At 37.1% G+C, this 20,088-nt stretch overlaps 1 protein-coding gene across 1 annotated transcript in view; it reads left to right on the top strand.

Moving 5' to 3' along the window:
- PKHD1 (PKHD1, fibrocystin/polyductin) overlaps nt 1-20,088 on the top strand; it is a 492,125-nt gene that overhangs the window by 464,307 nt on the left and 7,730 nt on the right. Inside the window, exons 56-60 of the mRNA XM_027840287.1 lie at nt 4,435-4,589; nt 8,029-8,181; nt 11,777-12,655; nt 13,825-13,993; nt 16,539-16,696. Of these exons, the coding sequence (XP_027696088.1) occupies nt 4,435-4,589; nt 8,029-8,181; nt 11,777-12,655; nt 13,825-13,993; nt 16,539-16,696 (1,514 nt within the window). The remainder of the gene's footprint in view (nt 1-4,434; nt 4,590-8,028; nt 8,182-11,776; nt 12,656-13,824; nt 13,994-16,538; nt 16,697-20,088) is intronic.

Below are 20,088 nucleotides of genomic sequence, written 5' to 3'. Positions count from 1 at the left end.
TTTGTTTTTTAATTGAGAGGCAATGTGCCTCTATAATGTCTACCCATTGTTTCCACCTCTTCCCTTAGAGGACAAACAGAAAAATTGTAATGATTCTTTCACATGATAATTTTTCAGATACTCGAAGACAAATGCTTCAATCTACCAAAAAGCCATTATCACTTTTTTTTTCAACTTTGCATTTGGCATGGTCTCAGTCCCCTTACCATTCTAGTTACTCTTCTCTGAATGCATTTCAACTTAACACTGTTCTTCCTAAAATGAAACTACCAAAACTAACCCTTAAACTCCTAGTGTAGTCTGAGGGTTATCATGGTCAAGGGGGCAGGTTATGGAAGGATTTAAATGCCAAACAGAGAATTTTATATTTGATCCTGGAGGTGATAAAGAGCTACTGGAGTTTATGCACTAGGATGGGACTTAGTCAGATCTGCATTTCAGGAAGATGAGTTTTACAACTGAGTGATAGGTGGACTAGAGTGGGGGAAAACTTAAGAAGACCAACCAGCAGGCTATTGAAGTAATCCAGATGTAAGATGGTATGGGTCTTAGTAGGTGGTGGTAAGAGTGTCAGATAAGAGAAGAGGGCATATAAAATAGATGTCACAAAGATAGAGATGACAGGACTGGGCAAGGATTAGACATGGGGATGGATGAAGAAGAGAGGGAATTGTTGAGGATGATATGTAGGTGGCAAGCCCAGGCAATAAGGAGGATGGTGATATATACCACTGTAATGGGCAAGTTAGGAAGAGGCCACAACTATTAATGCAGCTGAAGAAACTTTCAGCTTTGGGGGCTACCTTGCCATATTATTGAACTGATACTGAGCTTAGATTTCACTAAAAACAACACAGCTTTGCTACTCTATTGTCTAGCTAGGCCTACTCCAGCCTGTTCTTATGTAATTAGTATTTTGAACTTAATTGTATGACTTTATATTTATTTCTACTGAATTTCAGTTGCTGAATTCGGCCAATGATTCCATCTTTGGCCACTGATATCCTTTTGAATCATGAGTCTGTCATCCAAAATATTAGCTGTCCCTCCTAGATTTGTATCATATGTGTGTGTGTGTGTGTGTGGGGGTGGGTGGGTGTGTGGGTGTGTAAAACATACATCCATCTAACTGCATATCATAATTTTGGCAACAATCAATAGCATTTACAAAGCATTTTAAAGTTTACTAAGTGTTTTTCATATTATCTCATTTGAAAAACAAAGCAAAACCCAAAACAAAACCCTGTGAAGTAGGTGCTGTTATTAACCCCACTTTTACAGATGAGGAAAGTGAGCCTGAGAAAAGTTAAATTATTTGCTCAGGGTCACATAGCTAGAAAGCATCTGAGGCAGGATTTGAATTCAGTTTTTCCTGACTCCACTATTCCCCTCACTGCCACAAACAAACAAATAAACAAATGAACAAATGAATAATGAGTGGATAGATAGATAAAAATACAAAAGTAGGAGATCAGAAGGTTAGGGAAAGAGATTTAAGCTTAATATTTTGATTTCTATAGAGTCATTTGCATAGAAGTATTAACAAGATTGAAACTCTGGTAGTGATTGGAATTGCCATAGAGAGTTTATAGAGTAATAAGAAGGCCAACGACAGGGCCTTCTGGTAATTCCCAAACTTAAGAAAAGCGGAACCATTGCATTCAAACATGTTAGAAACATCTTTGACCAAGATCAAAACAATCAAACAAAAAAAAGTGTTTTATTAATTGTTTCTGTGTCTCTGCCAGCATATAGAATTGTACTTCATGCATTGTAGTCACCTAATAGGTGGTTATTGAATTAATGAATCAAGAATGAATGAATGAATGCTCTTTAATGTAGTAAAGTTTCTTTCCGAACTCCCAAACAATATAAAAAGCAACAAACACAGGGAAAAAAAGGGAAGGTGAGTTCCGGACCTCCCCTCTTTAAAATTCATTTCCCTCTTTGTTAGTAAAGTACTTGTTCATTTGTTTCCTATTTAGGACAGGGACTCTAGATACAAGCTGTGATTTCAACATTACATGCCATCAGAATGAGAAAATAAGGCTCCATCTGAAAGAATTTTACTTAATTAAACCATCTGTCAACCAAAGAAAAATGGTGCTATTGAAAACTGTGATGTAATTCAATTTAACTTAGTGCAACAAACATTTAGTAAACACCTGCTGTGTACAAGGAACTATATGAGGCACTTCATAGAACCTAGCTCATTTTAACTATGCTCTCCTTTTCTTTATACTTTATGCAATTGGGAAAACTTTTTTAAGAGGGAGGGGAATGAACTTGTCTTTTTTTTCCCCTTAGTCACCCAAAGTGTAATTGATTTGAAAGATTGAGTATACTTTTACTTTCCTGCAATTTTGATGGCCCTTGATGTAATAGTATATTTTATACTGACACTAGTCTTTCCTGATGTAGCTTCTACCTATCTGACCACTTATTCTAAATCTCCTTTGTTCACTAATCATCCATATCCTGCCACCTAACTGTGACTATTCCTTGAGGTTCTCATTTGGCATTCTTCTTTTCTATTTCAAATAGATTTCAGGGAGTCTGTGAATTTCGATGGGAAAAATGTCATTACTTTTTTTTAAACCAACCTCTAACTGAACTTTAGCATCTCCATCAATTATTTAAAGATCATTATTCTGAGAAGGCTTCCATAGGTTTCACTAGACTGCCAAAGGCTACATTATACATGTTTTTTAAAGAAACCCTGCTCTATACTGTCTTGCTTGGTAAACTCTCATGGGTTATATGTCTCCTATTTCTATACATCCAGTCCCAGATGTCTTCTGAGCTTCATTCCCATATCCCCAATTGCCTATTAGAAATTGGATGTCCTGGAGACGTCTCAAACTCAATATGTCCAAAATTGAACTTATCTCTCTCCCTCTCAGTTCCCCAGGCTCATAGCTTTGGCATTATTCTCAACTCCTAACTCTCTTTTATCCCACATACCCAATCACTTGCCAAATCTTGACATCTCTATCTTCCCAGAATCTCACAAATCTAATTCTCTGCTCACACAGCCCCTACCTAAATTCAATCCTTCATCACCATTACCATTCACTCGTTTCAGTCATATCTGACTCCATTTGGAGTTTTCTTGGCAAAGATATCATGGTGATTTGCCATTTCCTTCTTCCATTCACTTTACAGATGAGGAAACTGAGTCAAACATGGTTAAGATACTTGCCCAAGGTCACACAACTAGTAATTGTCTAAGGTCAGATTTGAACTCAGGAAGAGGAGTCTTCCTGACTCCAGGCTTGGCACTCTATCCACTATATCACCTAGATGCCCCTAATTTAAAAATTAGCTAACAAAAACATTTATGATCTCTCCCAATTCTTCCCTACCATTGGAAAAAAAATAAAAGAAAAACAAAATCTCTTAACAAATATGCATAGTTGATCAAAACAAATTTCTGCATTGGTTATATGCAAAACTGTATATCTCATTCTGCATATTGAAGCCATCACTTCTCATTCAGATAGCATTCTTCATTATCAACACTCTGGAATCATGGTCAGTTATTGAATTAATCAGAAATCTCAAGTATTTTAAGTCTTGTCCCTTTTTAAAAAAAAAAATGTTGTTTCTTGGATTCCATGTGTTAAGTTGCTCCCTTTACCTGACAAGTCCATTCTACATACTGCTGTCAAAGTAATTTTCCTTAAGCACAGATCAAACCATGTGATTTCCCTACTCATTTAACCCCAGTGGCTTTCTATTGCTTCTAGAACAAAATATAAACTCTATTTTGCTTTAAAAACCCTTCACAACTTGACTGTAACCTATTTTTTCTAGTCTCATTATATAATCCTTCCCTCCAGTGTTTTCCTATCCAGCCAAAATGGCCTTCACACTTTTCCTCACATTTGACACTTTATCTCTAGTCCTCATACTTTTGTACTAATTATGCCACACACCTGAAATGTATTACTTCCTTATCCCTGCTTGATAGAATCCTTTACTCCCTTTAAAATGAGGCTCAAGTACCATCTTCTACATTAAGTCTTTCATAATTTCCTTGTTTGCTGATTTCCTCCCTGCTAAACTACCTGGTTCTGGAGAAGGAAATGGCAATCCACTCTAGTTATCTATACCAAGAAAATCCCAAATAGGCCATGAAGAGGTGGACATGACTAAGAAATGCCCAAACAACAACAAACTATTTAGTGTTTAACTACTTTGCTTATATTTGTATTTATTCACTTTATATATATTCATATATGAGTATATATGTGTATGTATTTTTGTCTCCTACAGTAGAATATAAGCTTCTCATAAGTAGGTATTGAGCCATTCTTTGTACTTCTATCTCCAGTGCCTAGAAGAGTGCCTGGCATATATTAGGCACTTAATAAATGCATATTGATTGATTAGTTCTACTCCACTGCTTATTTACTTACTCCTTACTTACAGGATTCTAGTGGAGGATGCAGTAGATTGGAGACCGCAAGACAAGATTGTATTGAGTTCTTCATCTTATGAACCTCATGAAGCAGAAATCCTCACTGTAAAGGAAGTCATGGGTCAAAATGTTAGAATCCATGAGTGCCTCAGTCACCGACACCTTGGTAAGGACTTTGACAAGGAAGAAATCAATGAACCTTTGTGACTGTATCCTTTAGCTTGCTGAAAGGATTATGTGGTTCAATAAATTATATTGCAGACTGACCTCAGAGACAATGAATTCTAATCTTAGCTCTGCTATCAAATCATATGAAGATTCATTATCTGGGTTGATAAATGCCATTGCTTCCCTGGCAGTGATGAAAGTCATAAGATCTAGATGGTGAAGATGTGAGAGATCATCTAGCTCAATTATCTCACTTTATAGAGGAAGAAACTAAGGCACAGTGGGATTAAATAATTTCCCCAAAGTCACAAAAGGCATAAATAGCAGGTAAAAAAAATTAATACCTTACATTTGTATATTGCTATTTTTTAAGTTTTTTTTGAAATACTGCAAAATATATTTCCTCATTTGAGTCTCACAATAATCCTATGATTTAGAAGGATAAAGAATATTTTACTTATGGTGAAATAGAACAAAGGGAGATTAAATGATTTGCCCAAGATTTCACATTTAATAAGTGGCAGAGTCAGTCTTCAAACCCGGATTTTTTATGCTTCATGAAAGACATTTCCCATGATTCTGTTAATTTTGCTATTTCTTATGAACATTTATATTTGTAAGGTAAATATTGGTATTTTCAGTAATGCGAAGCTAAGAAGCTGGGGGAAAAAATCCAAAAAACCAAAAAACTTTTCCAAGGTTCAAATAGAAGTTCTGTAGCCAAACCAGAATTCAACACCCAACCCCTAACTTTCCAGTTCATTTTTCGGGCAGTGAATCATAAACAGAATGTTATAAATTTTTACCTACCTCTCATCATGATGAAACTGATTCTTGCGAAATATGCTTGTATAAAAGACATCTTGTTTATTGAAATGTGAATACGTTTTATTATAAAATTAATGAATTCAATACTATTCAATAACCATTTATTGAAACAACTGTGCAAAGGAAAGGAGGTCCATACCTCCTTTGAGAAGTGCTATGAGAAATTTGAGGAGAAATGTAGAATCACTCCATGGAAATCAATCAGTCAAGCATTTATTAAGCACTCATTATGTGCCAGGTAATGTTCTAAGTGCTAGGGATATTGTTGTTCATCCTTCATTTTGAAGAGGACCAGTGACATCATGGGGTGATGTCTTGACTTGCTTGTGAATTAGATTTAAGTGAGGCAGAGTTTTGCAAAGTTGTCAGCCTCACTCTCTCTTCTAGAGTCATCAAGGTCCAGTGGCAGGACAAAAGTCAAGATGACTGGCCGTGGCCCAAGATGCAGTGGATGACATTGGTGTCTTCGATGTTTGACCAAATTCTAAGTGCTCCACAGCATTTGCTTCAGCAGCTTTCATGGCCTTTGGAACAGATTGTTCTCATCTGCCTATTCTACAAGGGGAGATCTTCACATGGTTGGGATAGACATTCCCCCAACTCACCAATGGGTTTGAGGCCTGTCTGTCAACCTGGTTTAGCTTGTCTACCTACATGGTTTTGCTGGCCTGATTCATCTTCCTGAGTTCAAGTCTGGCCTTAGATACTTACTATTTGTGTGACCCTGGGCAAGTCACTTAACCCTGTTTGCCTCAGTTTATCTTTGCCAAGAAAACCCCAAATGAGGTCACAAAGAGTTGGACACAACAGAAAAAACTAAACAACAGCTAGGGAAATAAAGACAAAAACAAAAATGAAATCTATCTTCACCGCTCAGGTGCTTATGTTCTACTGAAGAAAAAATATACACACTGACAAAGAAATACAAACTATACTCAAAATAAATGCAATGTAAATTTTATTGGGGGGGGAGGGATGACTGACAATTGAGAGAATCAAGAAAGGCCTCATGTAGGCACTGGCATTTGAGCTAAACCTTGGAGGGGGGATTCCAAGATGTAGAGGTGAAGGAGGGAGAAAACTCCAGTCATGAGATGGCAGTGCATGCAAAATGCCACGGAAGTCCAATGCCACTGCGTAAGTAGGCCAGCGCATAAATTCTATAAGAGGGAGTAATGTGAAGTAAGTCAGGGGAGAGAGCTTAGAGCTCTATAGTGAAGGGCTTTAAATGCTAGACCAAAGAGTTTGTATTTTAACCTAGGGGCAATAGGACATTAGGCAATGAACATTTTCACTAGCTGCCAATCCCTAATATTCCTAATATTCTTGTGTGAATACAAATAAAAGAAGAAATAAAAAGGCCCTGATTCAGGAAAACAAAAAGTCAGCCATTAGGTACAATGAATAACTACTGTAACTACTGTCATCAAGTAAAGGAGTGATAGAAACATTTCTCTCCTTGTGAATAAAGAAGAATATGGCTTGTTACTGGAGTGTGCAAGCTTAAGTTGTTTCTCCTAATTCATGGTATGGAGGTTTTTTGTCAGTCTTTTTTTTTTTTTAAGAGTAAGAAAAAAAAAAAGATAATTACATACCAAGTCCTGTTGCTAAGTTCCCCTGTGTAATGAAAATTTGTCCACAGCCTAAGTTAAGTCAACAAGCATTTGTTAAGCACCTACTATGTGCCAGGCACTGTGCTAAGTGCTGGAGATACAAAGAAAGGGGAAAACAATCTCTGCCTTTAAGGTGATTACAATTTAATGAGGGGATACAGTATGCGAACAACTACGTAGAAACAAGACAAATACAGGGAAAATTGGAGGTGATCTTAGAAGGAAGACACTAACATTAAGGAGGACTGGGAAAGAAAGGCTTCTTGTTGAAGAAGATGGGATTTTAGCTGAGTATTGAAGGAAGTCAAGGAAACCAAGAGACAGAGATAAGAAGGGAGAGAATTCCAGGCAAGGGGGCCACCCAGTGAAAACACACAGAGTGGAGATGGAGTGTCTTTTGCAAGGAACAACAAAGAAGCCAGAAATTGTTTCATTTCAGCTTTGTGGAGACCTTGCTTGGGGAGCAGTAGGCTTGCTGGTCTATTGAATGCACAAGAGGATTCTGCTCTCTGTTCAAATTTAACGCTTGTTTTCTTTTTACGGCTATAAATAGTGTAATATGTACTAGTGTTGTCACTGGCCTAGTTGATCTGGTATTCCTCATTTCCATGAAAGTGGTCAGTTGACAGTGTACAAGCAAAGTCTGATGTCTAGAGCTGATATACTTAAAGGAAGGAGGATGGGGACCCCACTAATTGGCTAGCTCTGCCCTGGTTTCTGGACTCCAGTTGTCAGTGACAGTACCTACCTTATTGAGAACAAATGAATTCTTGCTCTAACACACTCACTCTGATCCCAAAGAGAGACAAGTGAGCGGCCTTTTCATTTCTCAGTTGATGCTGGTGGAGAATGCCTGAGGAAAAGCGAGCCTTAATGTGGGTAGAACTTCTGAGGGGGAGAAGTGTTTTCATTTGTCAGTTTCACTGGGTCCCCAGCTGGTGATTTCCGAAATGGACTTTAAAATTGTATTATCACCCCTTGTCCCCTCTGCCACAGGAAGTTCCCATTCAATGGAAGATGGCAGGCACATTTCTCTGGCTGCTGAGGTGGGCCTCCTGACTCGAAATATAAAAATCCAGCCTGATGTTCCATGTGGTGGAAGAATGGTTGTGGGGTCCTTCCAAAAGCCTAATGGAGAAGAATTTTCAGGTATGTGAAATTGCAGTGGTTCAGTAATTCTAGTCACAGACTAAACTCTTACTAGGAACAGAATTTTGAGTTTCCTCATCTGGACAGTGATGGGGCTAGACTCCATGATGCCTAGGATCTCATCCAGATCAGCAATTTTATGATTTCATTATCTTAATCTGTGTCCATTTATCAGTTTTCTGATAAATGTTAAAGCAATATGGCTGAGAACAAAAAAGACATGCATTCTTAGCTCAGAGAAAGTATCTTCCTAGAGAGGCACCATGGTATTGGTGGCACCATGGTATTGGTGGAAAGAATGCTGGCTTTTGGGTCAGAGGTTGGTATTGTTGAGTCATTTCAGTCATGTCCGGCTCTTCATGACCCCATTCGGGATTTTTCTGGCAAAGAAATTGGAGAAGTTTTCAGTTTCCTTCTCTAGTTCATTTTACAGATGAAGAACTGAGGCAAACAGGATTAAGTTACTTGTCCGGGATCACACAGCTTTCAAGTGTTGGAGGCTGGATTTGAACTAAGAAAGATGAGACTGCCTGACTCCAGGCCTAGCACTCTATCCACTGTACCTCCTAGCTGCCCTTGAGTCACAGGACCCAAGTGCAAATTCTGCCTCTTTCAATCACTACCTGTATGACCTTAGGTAAATCACTATACCTCTCTGACTCTCATTTTCCTTATTTGTAAAATGGGGGCGATGGTGGACTAGTTGGCCTCTAAAGTCCCTTCCACTCTAAATCTATGGTCCTATGAGCTTTGATTGACTTCATTGTGCAGTTTCTTCAGACTTGCAGATAACTTGAACCCTCCATGGTTTCTTTGTATTCTGCTGTTTCCCCTGGCTCTTCCAGTGTCAGTGATGGCATGTTTAGAGTGTCAGTTGTCAATAAAATGTTTTTTTTTTTTTTGCAAATTGTTTTATTTAAAGATTGATTTCACTTATTTTTAGGCACAGTCCTGGAAGTTCCCTTTCAGGTCATTGATGCAGAATATCATTTAATCTTTTGTTGCCTTTTAGTCATAAGTCATTGATTAGAAATCTCCATTCTAGAGGTTAGATTCTCCCTCCAATGGTTTTTGGTGTTGGCCTATCTGATGAATTTTTAACCATGTGTAGGATATGATCCAGGGCCCATTCCTAACCAAATAATCCACTTATGTATTTAGGTTCAGTGGGTGGTTGAGGCTGATCTTTGGTTTGTAGATGGACAATCCTTTGCTTAATTCAACCTAGAAAAACAATGAATGTGTACTTTGTAGCATTCTAAAACAAAGGTTATATACTAGGAAAAATCAGGAATGATTGTCATAGCAAAATATTGCTTTCTTTTGTGCTATCTGATTAAATACCTGCAGAATTGGATAAATGTCCATTATTTTGTAATAATAGCTAGTATGTATATAGAGCATTAAGGCTTTAAAAGCACTTTATAAATGTTATCTCATTTAATCTTTACATTAATTCTGAGAGGTAGATGCTATTATCACCCACATTTCATAGATGAGGAAACTGAGACTGAGATGGATTAAGTGACTTGCTCAAGGTCACACCCTCTATGGATCAGATGAAGAAACTGAGACTGAGATAGATTAAGCGACTTGCTCGAGGTCACACCCTGTATGGATCAGGGGCTGGATTTGAGCTCAGATCTACCTGATTCCAAGTTTAGCAGTATATCCACTGTGTTATCTAGTCATTTGTGATGGTTTAAATTGATCCCTGTCTTGATAGTTGTTTCTGATCTGAAATAGTGCTTTTTTTGCTACTTTTGTCAATGATCTGTTATAGTTAAAGTGAAAAATAATCACATTTGTGATTATTTGTGAACATTTGTGAATATCAGAAAAATCACCTTAATGAGGAAGGGAAGATAGAAAAGTCTGATTTGGAAAGACAAATACGACTTGTTGGTATACAGGAAGAGGTGAAGTGGAAAGGAAGAAAGAGAAATCTTCTCCTAAATGCTTGCTTAGGATGGTTTTCCTAGCCCCTTTCCAAACCCTCATTGAACTGGGAGCATATGTAAATAATTCCAGGTTCTGAGTTAGGAGTATCAGGAGTTTCATCCAGAAGCCTATGAGTCATTGAGCTAAACAATTTGCTGTAAGTGCATTTTCCAAAAAGAGAAAGAGCAAAGTGGCTGTGCGCAAAATCATAGCTTAATTCTTGCTTCAGATCCCTGAGAGGATTAACAATTTGCTGGGGACTATTTTCAGCTCTTGTTTCATACACACCCAAATAAAATAAACCTAACAGTAAAACTTCACTGATTTCTTCAAAAAAGTGAATTTTTACTGCAAAATTGAGACCCTAGGCATACGCTAATCATTATAAAAAGACCAAAATCCTTTGATTAAAAAAAACACAATTTTTTAATTCCTTCTACTGAAGTTGAAAAGAGGTATATTCTGCAGCCTTTTCAGTAATGTGTGGCTTACTATGATTTTAAGAAAAAATGGGGAAAAAATTTCTCTTGATCTTTAGGGAAATTTTAACAATGGGTTTAATATATCTTAACCAGTTAATCAACAAATACTTATTAAGGATCTAGTTGTCATCCACATTCGAGTAAGTCCCAGCATCTTGGCACAAGTGTATTTGTGTACACCATTTTCTACCTTCTCTGTTTGCCTCAGTTTCCTCAGCTGTAAAATGGGAATCACAATAGCATCCACCTCACAGGGTTGTCATGAGAATCAAATGAGATAATGCTTGTAAACTAATTAGCACAGTGCCTGGCACATAGTAGGTGCTTAATAAATGCTTATTTCCTTGTTTCCTCCCTTTCCTTCTCCAATGTTTCTCAAAGCATATTAGCAATGTAGTCATCTTATGTATTCATTCAGTATCTCTTTCAGTCAATAGAACTGGAGACAAAGTTTATCATGTCTCCCTCTCCTCCTTTCCATTACATGAGGTCAACTCCCTAAGGTATAGTCTTGAATTACCCAACACAGTCAGGTCCAGGACTTAGCTCTTCCAAGGCCATTTGGTGTAATGGAAAGAGTCCAGATGTGAAGTCAGAAGACCTGGCTTTCCAGTCTAATTCTAACACTGTATAACCTTAAGTAAATCACTTCTATTTTCTGAGCCTCAGTGTCTTTAAATTTAAAATGGGAGTAATAAATAATACCTTCACTGCCTACTTCAAAGTGTGTTCAATTCAATTCAATTCAATAAGCATGTGCTGAGTAGCTACACTATAGCTACAGAACTGTAAATAATCCCTGTCCTCAATGAGATTATGTTCTACTGGGAAGGATAAGGTCAGGAGTGCTTTGTAAACCTTGAGGGACTGTAGAATTTGGAATCTTTATTATCTACATCTGTTCTAGGACTCTAGCCGGGACCTATGGACAAGTGCATGCATTACTAAAGACCCTTCCACTCCTCCCTTGTTGGGCGATTTATGAAACCTTTAACCAGCTTTTCTAACACACTTGATTGTTCAGGTTTTGCCAGTAAGAATTATCGTGTTGTACCTGACAATAGTCTTTTTTCAGTTTTCAGTAAAATTATTTATTTTCTGCTGATTTTAAATCCAACTTCCCCTATACTTTTGAGGGTGGGGGCGCTGAAACAATGTCTATTCTATTTCAGGTACCCTTCAGCTCTCAAATGTGGAAATCCAGAACTTTGGGTCTTTGCTGTATCCGTCTATTGAATTCAATAATGTATCTTTGGGATCCTGGATCGTCTCTTCTGCTGTGCACCAGAGCTGTGGAGGGGGTATTCGTGTATATTCCAGCAAAAGCATCTTCTTATATGATAACATTTTGTTTGACACCATTGGCCATGGTATTGATCTAGAGGGTCAAAACCACTCTCTCATCAAGAACCTCATTGTCCTGACTAGGCAGCCGCAAAGAGCAATGGACTGGGTGACAGGAATCAAGTTGAACCAGGTAAAGGATGTCAACCTCATTGGGAATGCTGTAGCAGGATCAGAAAGAATTGGCTTCCATATCAGGGGCCATAGTTGTTTGGTGGCTGAAAATCCTTGGGTTGGAAATGTGGTCCATTCGAGCCTTCATGGACTCCATCTCTATAAGGGAGATGGACTATACAACTGTACTGGTATCTCTGGTTTCCTTTCATACAAGAACTTTGATTATGGGGCCATGTTCCATGCAGAAAGCAACTTGGAGATAGATAATGTGATTCTGGTGGACAATGTTGTTGGTCTTCTTCCATTAATATATACATCATCTACCAAACAGTGTTCCTTAAAGAAGAAACAGATAGTTCTCAGGAATTCTATCATTGTGGCCACTAGCTCTTCTTTTGATTGCATAGAAGACAGAATTAAACCTCTTTCTGCTGACTTCACATCAAGGGATCGAGCCCCAAGTAATCCCAGAGGGGGTCGGGTTGGAATATTGTGGCCTGGATTCACTGTGGAACCAAACCAACGGCCTCAAGATGCATGGCACAAAGTGAGGAATTATCCTTCTGTCTCAGGGATCATGGAGCTTGATGGTTAGTTGACCATGTGGATTCACTTCAGCCGCTTGGCACAAACATTTGGGTTCACTGGGTTCTCCCTCCTTAAATAACTGGTAAAAGCATGGTCAGTGCAATGAAATCTAATCTAATCAGTAGCTTGCCTCAATCCTTCTGCCAGGATGCTAGTAAAATAAATAAATAGTGACAGAGTTCTTATGTTCAAATGCTTTTATTGTTTCCAAGCTAGCTTCATAACTATTTTCTCATTTGTCCTTTACAACAACTTTGCAAGATAGGTTGGGCAAATGGAACGACCTCCATTTTGCAAATAAGGACACAAAGACATCAACTTAACTCACTTGCCTGAGGTCAGAAAGACAGTCATTGGTGAGACTGGGCCTAGAATCCAGGTCACTTAACTTCTTCTACTCCTGTGTTCTTTTTCTTGGTCTAATGGGCAGATCTTTTTGTATTTTTTTTTTTTGCTACTGACTCACTTCAAAAATATTTAATTTCTTTATTGCTTGGTTTGCCCATCTGTAAAATAAATGAGTCAAGTCTTTGAAGAAAATGATTGCCACATGAAAACATCAATTATTCTATTTCTGAGAGTAGTAAGAAAGACACATTGGAGTATTCTGATTTCTCTCAAAAACTAAGTCCAGGGCTAGAAGTAGCTATTGTTTCAGTAAATTGAGATTGTGGAAACCTTCTTGTGGCCAATAGGCCACAAGTTGGCATCTAGGTAGATAGAGAGTAGGGTGTGGAGTAATGAAGACTGGAGGTCAAATCCTACCTCAGACACTGTGTGACCCAAAACAAGTCACTTAATCTCTCTCAGCTTCAATTTTCTCATTGTAAGCATTAAAATCATGTATGTAAAGTACTGTGAAAACCTTAAAGCATTACATAAATGCTAGATGTTATTATCATCAGCATTATTGTCTTTCACTTCATAAATGAGGCCCAGAAAAGGGAAGTAACTTGTGGATGGTTACATAGGTAGTGACTAGCAGAACTGAGATTTGAATGTAGGTAATGTGACTCCAGAGGTAGTGCTCAATCTTCTGTACCATAAAGGTTTACATAGAGTAATACTGAGCTATGGAACAATAAAAAGCCATCATGATCACAAAACGCTGGCTTGGTCCTCTTGTGGTTGATGGCTCTCATATGGTCCATGTCTTATTTGTCCATTTCAGGAGTCACCTTTTCTGACTTTGTGAAGAGCTGCTATAGCAATGACCTGGATGTCTGCATTCTGCCCAATCCTGATAGCACTGGCATCATGCCCCCAATCACAGCAGAAAGGACAAAGATGCTCAAGGTCAAAGATCAGAACAAGTTCTACTTCTCCTTGCCTAGGCTCAGGTACTACTTTCAGTCTGTGCAAATGAAGTGATAATTGCCCAATCACATTTGATTAGCACTAGACACCTCTCCAAATCCCTAAATATTTCAGAGGGAATACCATTATATTAGTAAGTTGTTCTGTTTAAAAAACCCAATCTAATATTTGTTAGTTTGGACCCCTCAACCTCGACTTAGAATGGTTAGGTATTTACTATGCCACCACTCCGACTCCAATCTTCATTACCAAATTAGCCTTTTATATAGAGGAGCATTTATAAAACAGTGTGAAGATATGTGCTGAGTATCTACTACTGCACTGATCGACAGAGCTTTGTTCAAACCAAAAATTTAAATCCAGACATGCAACAGGAAATCATCTTCTTATGTTGATTATATTAACTAGATAACTCCTTAGATGCAATCATGTGACCACTTCTTTAAGGTAGCTATCTTTCTTCCAGATATTTTCTGAAAGACTGAGGGAAAAAAAATTGTCACAGAGTTCCATCCCTTAAGGCAAAATAAGCTATTGTCAGTCTGAAGGACCATTATTTGGGCGTGGTCATTAGGTGGGTACAAGGCTGCCTACTTATGCCTTTGAAACATTATTCAGAGTGTGGTTTGAACAGACGTTGAACATATCATATTCCATTATTTGGCCAGTCCTTTCCTCCATGCACTAGCTCTGATGGTTTCCCACATGGCTATGAAGCAACCATAGTATGGAGGATAGAGAACTTGCTTTAGAAATCCTATGTTCATATTTGACCTTTGGCACTTACTAGCTGTGTGACATTGAACAAATCACTTAACTTCTTAGTGCCCCAGGGAAATCTCTAAGACTTGAGATTTCAGGGTAGATGCCTGATACAGATTGGTAGAGGAAGCTTCTCTACTGGTTGTTCTTTACCAATGAAATCACAGGTTCAGTTAAAAAAAAAAGAAAAGGAAAGAAGAGGAGAGGAAAAGAAAAGAAAAAAAAGGAATGGAGAGAAGAGAAGGAAGAGATGAAAAACCCCACTGAGACTTCTGCTTGGTGATGTCAATTTAGAATTTAGCACTGGGGAAAGAAATTATTCTTTTCATTTCCTTTAATGTGGGAATTGAAAAGGAAGAATCACAAGGAGAGTATTCTACTTCTAACTGGGAAATCAATGTCCTTATGGTTGGTGTGAGTCATTTTAAACTCTTGAAGATGGTTAGAATCAATGAGTGAAATTGCATATTTATAATATGTATAATAACACTTTCCCCTTTTTCCTGTGTTTGGACTAACTACCGCATTTATGTGAAAAGCAATTGGTCATAATAGATAGAAAGTTGTCTTCAGAACCAGGAAGACCTGGATTTGAGTCCTCCTGCCTCTAACACTTCATGGGTGTGTGACCCTAAGCAAGTCACTAGACTTCTCAGTGATCTAGTCTTCTTGCTAAGACTATAGGTTGCAGAGTAGATATCTCTACTCTACTTTGGATCCCAAAGACATAGTTTTTCAAGAACCAGATCCTAAGTGGAGTAGGTGTGTGACCATGGGTAAGTGACAATCTCTGTGCACTTTAATGCAATCATGCAAAATGGAGATACTATAATCATATTTATGCTTCTTAAATGACAGGATTGGGATGAGAGAGAAAAAAAAAACTTTGCAAACCTTAATACTATCAGGCATTTAGGCTATTATACAATTATAATGGTGTTTTAAGGTTGTTTATTATTATGATAATAATAATATACATTGGCAGATAGAGTTTCCATATCTGAGAATTTCCTATGTCAATGATACCGCAGGTCTAATCCCTATACCTTATTTCCTATTGAATTTAGATAGTGGTGAATTAAAAAATACTTTATAATTTATTTGATTTTATATCATATATGTGGTTGGAACTATTGTACAATAATAAGCACCAAATCAAAATAAATATTGTAAATTCTCTATTTTCCCATGTTCTTAAAAAATGAATACTCTATTATAAGCACTTTTGTATATGCATAGTGTGATAATAATGGATATTCACTGCTTAACTTGAGATACTATAAGGGCCAGAAGTACCTTCAGAATCATGAATAAAAGTTAAATTATTTTTCTAAGACTTTTAGTGCAGGAGTTCTTGACCTTTGTTTAAAACACCCCTTTGACAGTGTGGAGAAGCCGATGTACCCCAGAATCATCTTTCTAAATGCAAATAAATAAAACATATACGATTATATAGGAAATAAATTATGTTGAAATACTGCTTTGAGATTTTTTTAAATAACTCATAGACCTGATGTTAAGAATCCCTTGCATTAGTATTAAGTGTATTTTGTCATATCCTAATTTTTAAAATTTGGTCTTTCATATAAATATGTGGTAATTCTCAACCAGAATATGTAAAGGAGATGACCTTGCTTATGGCAGAAAACATAAAGTTTAGAATATTTTCTAAAGCTAAAGTAACGTCTGCCATAGATATAACAATGGTATCCTTCTGATTTTTTTTTTCAAAATGACAACACTAATATGAGATTTCCTCTATTCTTTTCATTAAACGACACATTTTCTTCTTATCTACTACCATAGGAAGGAAACAGGGGAAATGGTCTGTCCTGAATTGGACTGTGAAAGTCCAATAAAGTATCTCTTCAAAGACCTAGATGGCAGTGCCCTGGATCTGCCACCACCAATTTCTGTTTTTCCAAAATCCAAGTCAGAATGGGTTGCATCCTGCTTCAACACAGGTCAGTCACATCTTAAGACAAGCCTAGGACATTACTATTGGGGGGAAATGTGTGTATATATGAAAAAGAGAGGTCAGACAATCTGCATGCTAACAAAATCAAACAAAATTAAACTAAGCTAATAAAAAACTTGAGGAAGGGAATTAGGAGCAGACTTTTCCATTCCACTAGCAAGTTATTCTGCCTACTAGACAGGTACTCGATGTGCATAAGAGGAAGTGCAAAGTAGTATAATAGCCACAGAAGGCATTTTTGTTATTGTTTGTTATGCTTTATTCCAAGTTTAAGAACTATACTCATGAATAATGTTCCATATTTATTTACAGAGAAAGGTGATGTAAATAAACCACATTCCTGCTTCTGCTTTGCCACTGATTAAGGGCAAAGTCTCTACCTGCATATTTTACCTCTAGTTGCCTTGAGTAATGAAACAAGCCCCTTGTTTGTTTTTTCTTCCTTCTACTTTTTGGTAGCATGCCATTTGTCAAAATATTAAAATTTCTCTATTCTCTAACATATAACAAAAAAATAGGAATTTTTGTTCCAAGGGAAAATTTAGATGAGCTAGATAGGGTAGGGAGGGTGTTGGAGGAAAATGGAAGCTTTGGCTGATGACACATACTCTATGCCTCAAATTAAAAAAAAAAGAAAAAAAATTAAGCTAATAATTGCTGATTTAGATATGGTAAGAACTAGACCTGTGATTTAATTGGTATGGGGAAATTCTAGATGAGGAAATTCCTTCTACCAATGCAAATAGGCAATCTATAGTCATCAAAACTTGTCTAGAGTGCAGAGGCATAAAGTGAGTCATTCAGGGTCACTCAGTGTATGTCAGAAATATAATTTGAAGACAAGTCTTCTTGGTTCTAAGCCCAGCTCTCTATCCATTCCATACCACGCTGGTTCTTAATATTGCATTAATGCTTAACAAAAATGTTTCCTAATATCCTAATTTTCCCTAGTTATCATAATAATAAACAACCTTAAAACACCATTATAATTGTATAATAGCCTCAATGCCTGATAGTATTAAGGTTTGCAAAGTTTTTCTTCTCTCTCATCCCAATCCTGTCATTTAAGAAGCATAAATATGATTATAGTATCTCCATTTTGCATGATTGCATTAAAGTGCACAGAGATTGTCACTTACCCATGGTCACACACCTACTCCACTTAGGATCTGGTTCTTGAAAAACTATATCTTTGGGATCCAAATCAAGAATTCTTCCTCTTCCTCTATAATGCCTCTCAATGAAAAGGAAAGCTACACTCAATTTTGCAAAATTTCCATATTTGTTCATTGTAATAATAGGAAAAAAAACAGATAATAAACCTTTCTCTACTCTGCTAACTCTCTTTTACAGTTAAAACTACCCTAACTGAGGTAGGATTTCTTACTTGATTCACCTTTATTGCACTCACCAGAAACTCCATTCTCTTTGTGAAATACTTCTTGGATATCTCTTGTGAGAGAAAGATATCATTACCACACTGGAGGTCTTATGAAGGACTGTTGCTTCAAATCAAAAATAAAAGATTGGGTTGACAAAAAAGAAAATAAAGCTGGCATTGACCTGTCAGCCCAGGGAATGATGAAGAGTTTTGTGAGTGAATAATGGTAAAGCCCAAGTATCGTTGGGGGTGGATGCTCTAAATGCTTAGAGTCTGGAGTGGCTACTATTTTCTGCACTGTTTGCTGTTATACGTGGAAATGTATCTTTAAAAAAAAAAAGATGTCTAGGCTTCTATTTTTCCCATTTATCCTGGGAATGACAGTGCGATGGTATTATAAAATGGAAGAGTGGAAAAGGGAGGGGGTAAGGAATGAGAGGGGAAAATGAAGAGAGGAAACGGTTGTTAGAAAATTTGTCTGCCAATATCTGTGTGTGCAGAGGTCTTTTTTTTTCTAGCTAGAGGGGGAAATACCATTCTCTTTTCCCAAGCAATTATAGGCCCCAAAGATTGAAACTTGGTATATAGCTCTTTAATCTCAGCAGATATTTATGGTTAAACATTAGACTTTTAGGATTCCAGATGTCAGGGTATTAAAATATAAAGGCATAGTGGAGTCTCAGAAAATATTAGAATCTTTGGGATATGTGAGTGCAAGTGTTTTTATCCCAAGCAGAGACAGATAAAGCTTTCAGTACCACTTTGTAAATTCCAAAGTGAACTTTTTTCTATACCTTATTTTCTCCCTCCCTCTGACTTGCCTTGACTTCAAATGGAGTGGAAGCATAACAATCTGTGATCACATTCTGAAAGGGTACATACTGTGAGTCAGAAGGATTTCCATGCTTGATTTGTAAAGGAGGATGTGGAAGGACACATAATCCATGGGAGCAATTTCCATTTCTTTTCTTGTATTGCAGTGGTTAATTTAAAAGGTTCCATACCTTTAGAAACATGTTCTTTCTCTTTCTTTCTCTTCCTCTTTTGTCCCCTTCTTAACTCTTCCTCTTTCCTTCCTGTCTTCATCATCTCTTCTCCCTCTTTATCATAATAATTTTGTTCTCATCCTTGGGCTCCTCATCTTCATTCTCTTTGTCCTCATCCTCTTTGTCCTCTTTCTCCTTGTCTTTCTCAGTCTCCTCATCTGAGCTGTTGTAGTCCTTCTCATTCTTCTTCCCCACCTTTCTCCCCCTTCTATAATATTATAATGTATAATAACATGTATGCATATGTATATAGATAGATAGGTAGATAGACATTATATAATATTCATATAGCACAAAACAGGTGAGGACTTTGGGCAATTGTTGTTAAGTTGCTTTGTTCAGTATGAGCAACTTAACAGGATGATTGTGCTTTGATCATATCCTCATTAATTGATAAACATACACAACTAAAATGGATAATTTTCCCCTTCAAAAAAAAACTATTATGGAGGCTAAATTATTTATTGGGACTATATTCATTGATCAAATTAACTCATTAATGTTACCAGGTCTCTACTTCACTTTATGACAAAAGAATTAACAACTAGGAACTTTGAAAAACAAAGCAGAAAAAGATATATCTTCCCCCTAAAAAAATGCACCACATTTGACTATATGGACACAGTGAAACCATAGCTACATCAATGTGTGCATAATGAATAGACTATTATTCAGTCAATACAATTCTCTAAGATGCTTCAGTAATTGATGTAGACTGTGGCATGTGTGATTCTGTCATAATGAAAGGTGTAAATTATAAAAAATGCTTGATTTGGTTGAGTTGGTTGTGTTATGATCCTTTTATTTCATGAGAAGAGATGTTGTCTATATATGTATTTATACATTTTTCATCTTTCATGACCTAATGAAAAAAAATTGCTAGGAAAACTGGAAAGCAGTTTGGCAGAAACTAGGTATAGACCAACATCTCACACTTTATACCAAGATAAG

Source organism: Vombatus ursinus, unplaced genomic scaffold (assembly GCF_900497805.2).
Source record: "Vombatus ursinus unplaced genomic scaffold, bare-nosed wombat genome assembly UNPS02004698.1, whole genome shotgun sequence".
Taxonomy (NCBI): Eukaryota; Metazoa; Chordata; class Mammalia; order Diprotodontia; family Vombatidae; genus Vombatus; species Vombatus ursinus.
Note: the sequence above shows the minus strand (reverse complement) of the source record. Positions and strands in the feature narration are given on the sequence as shown.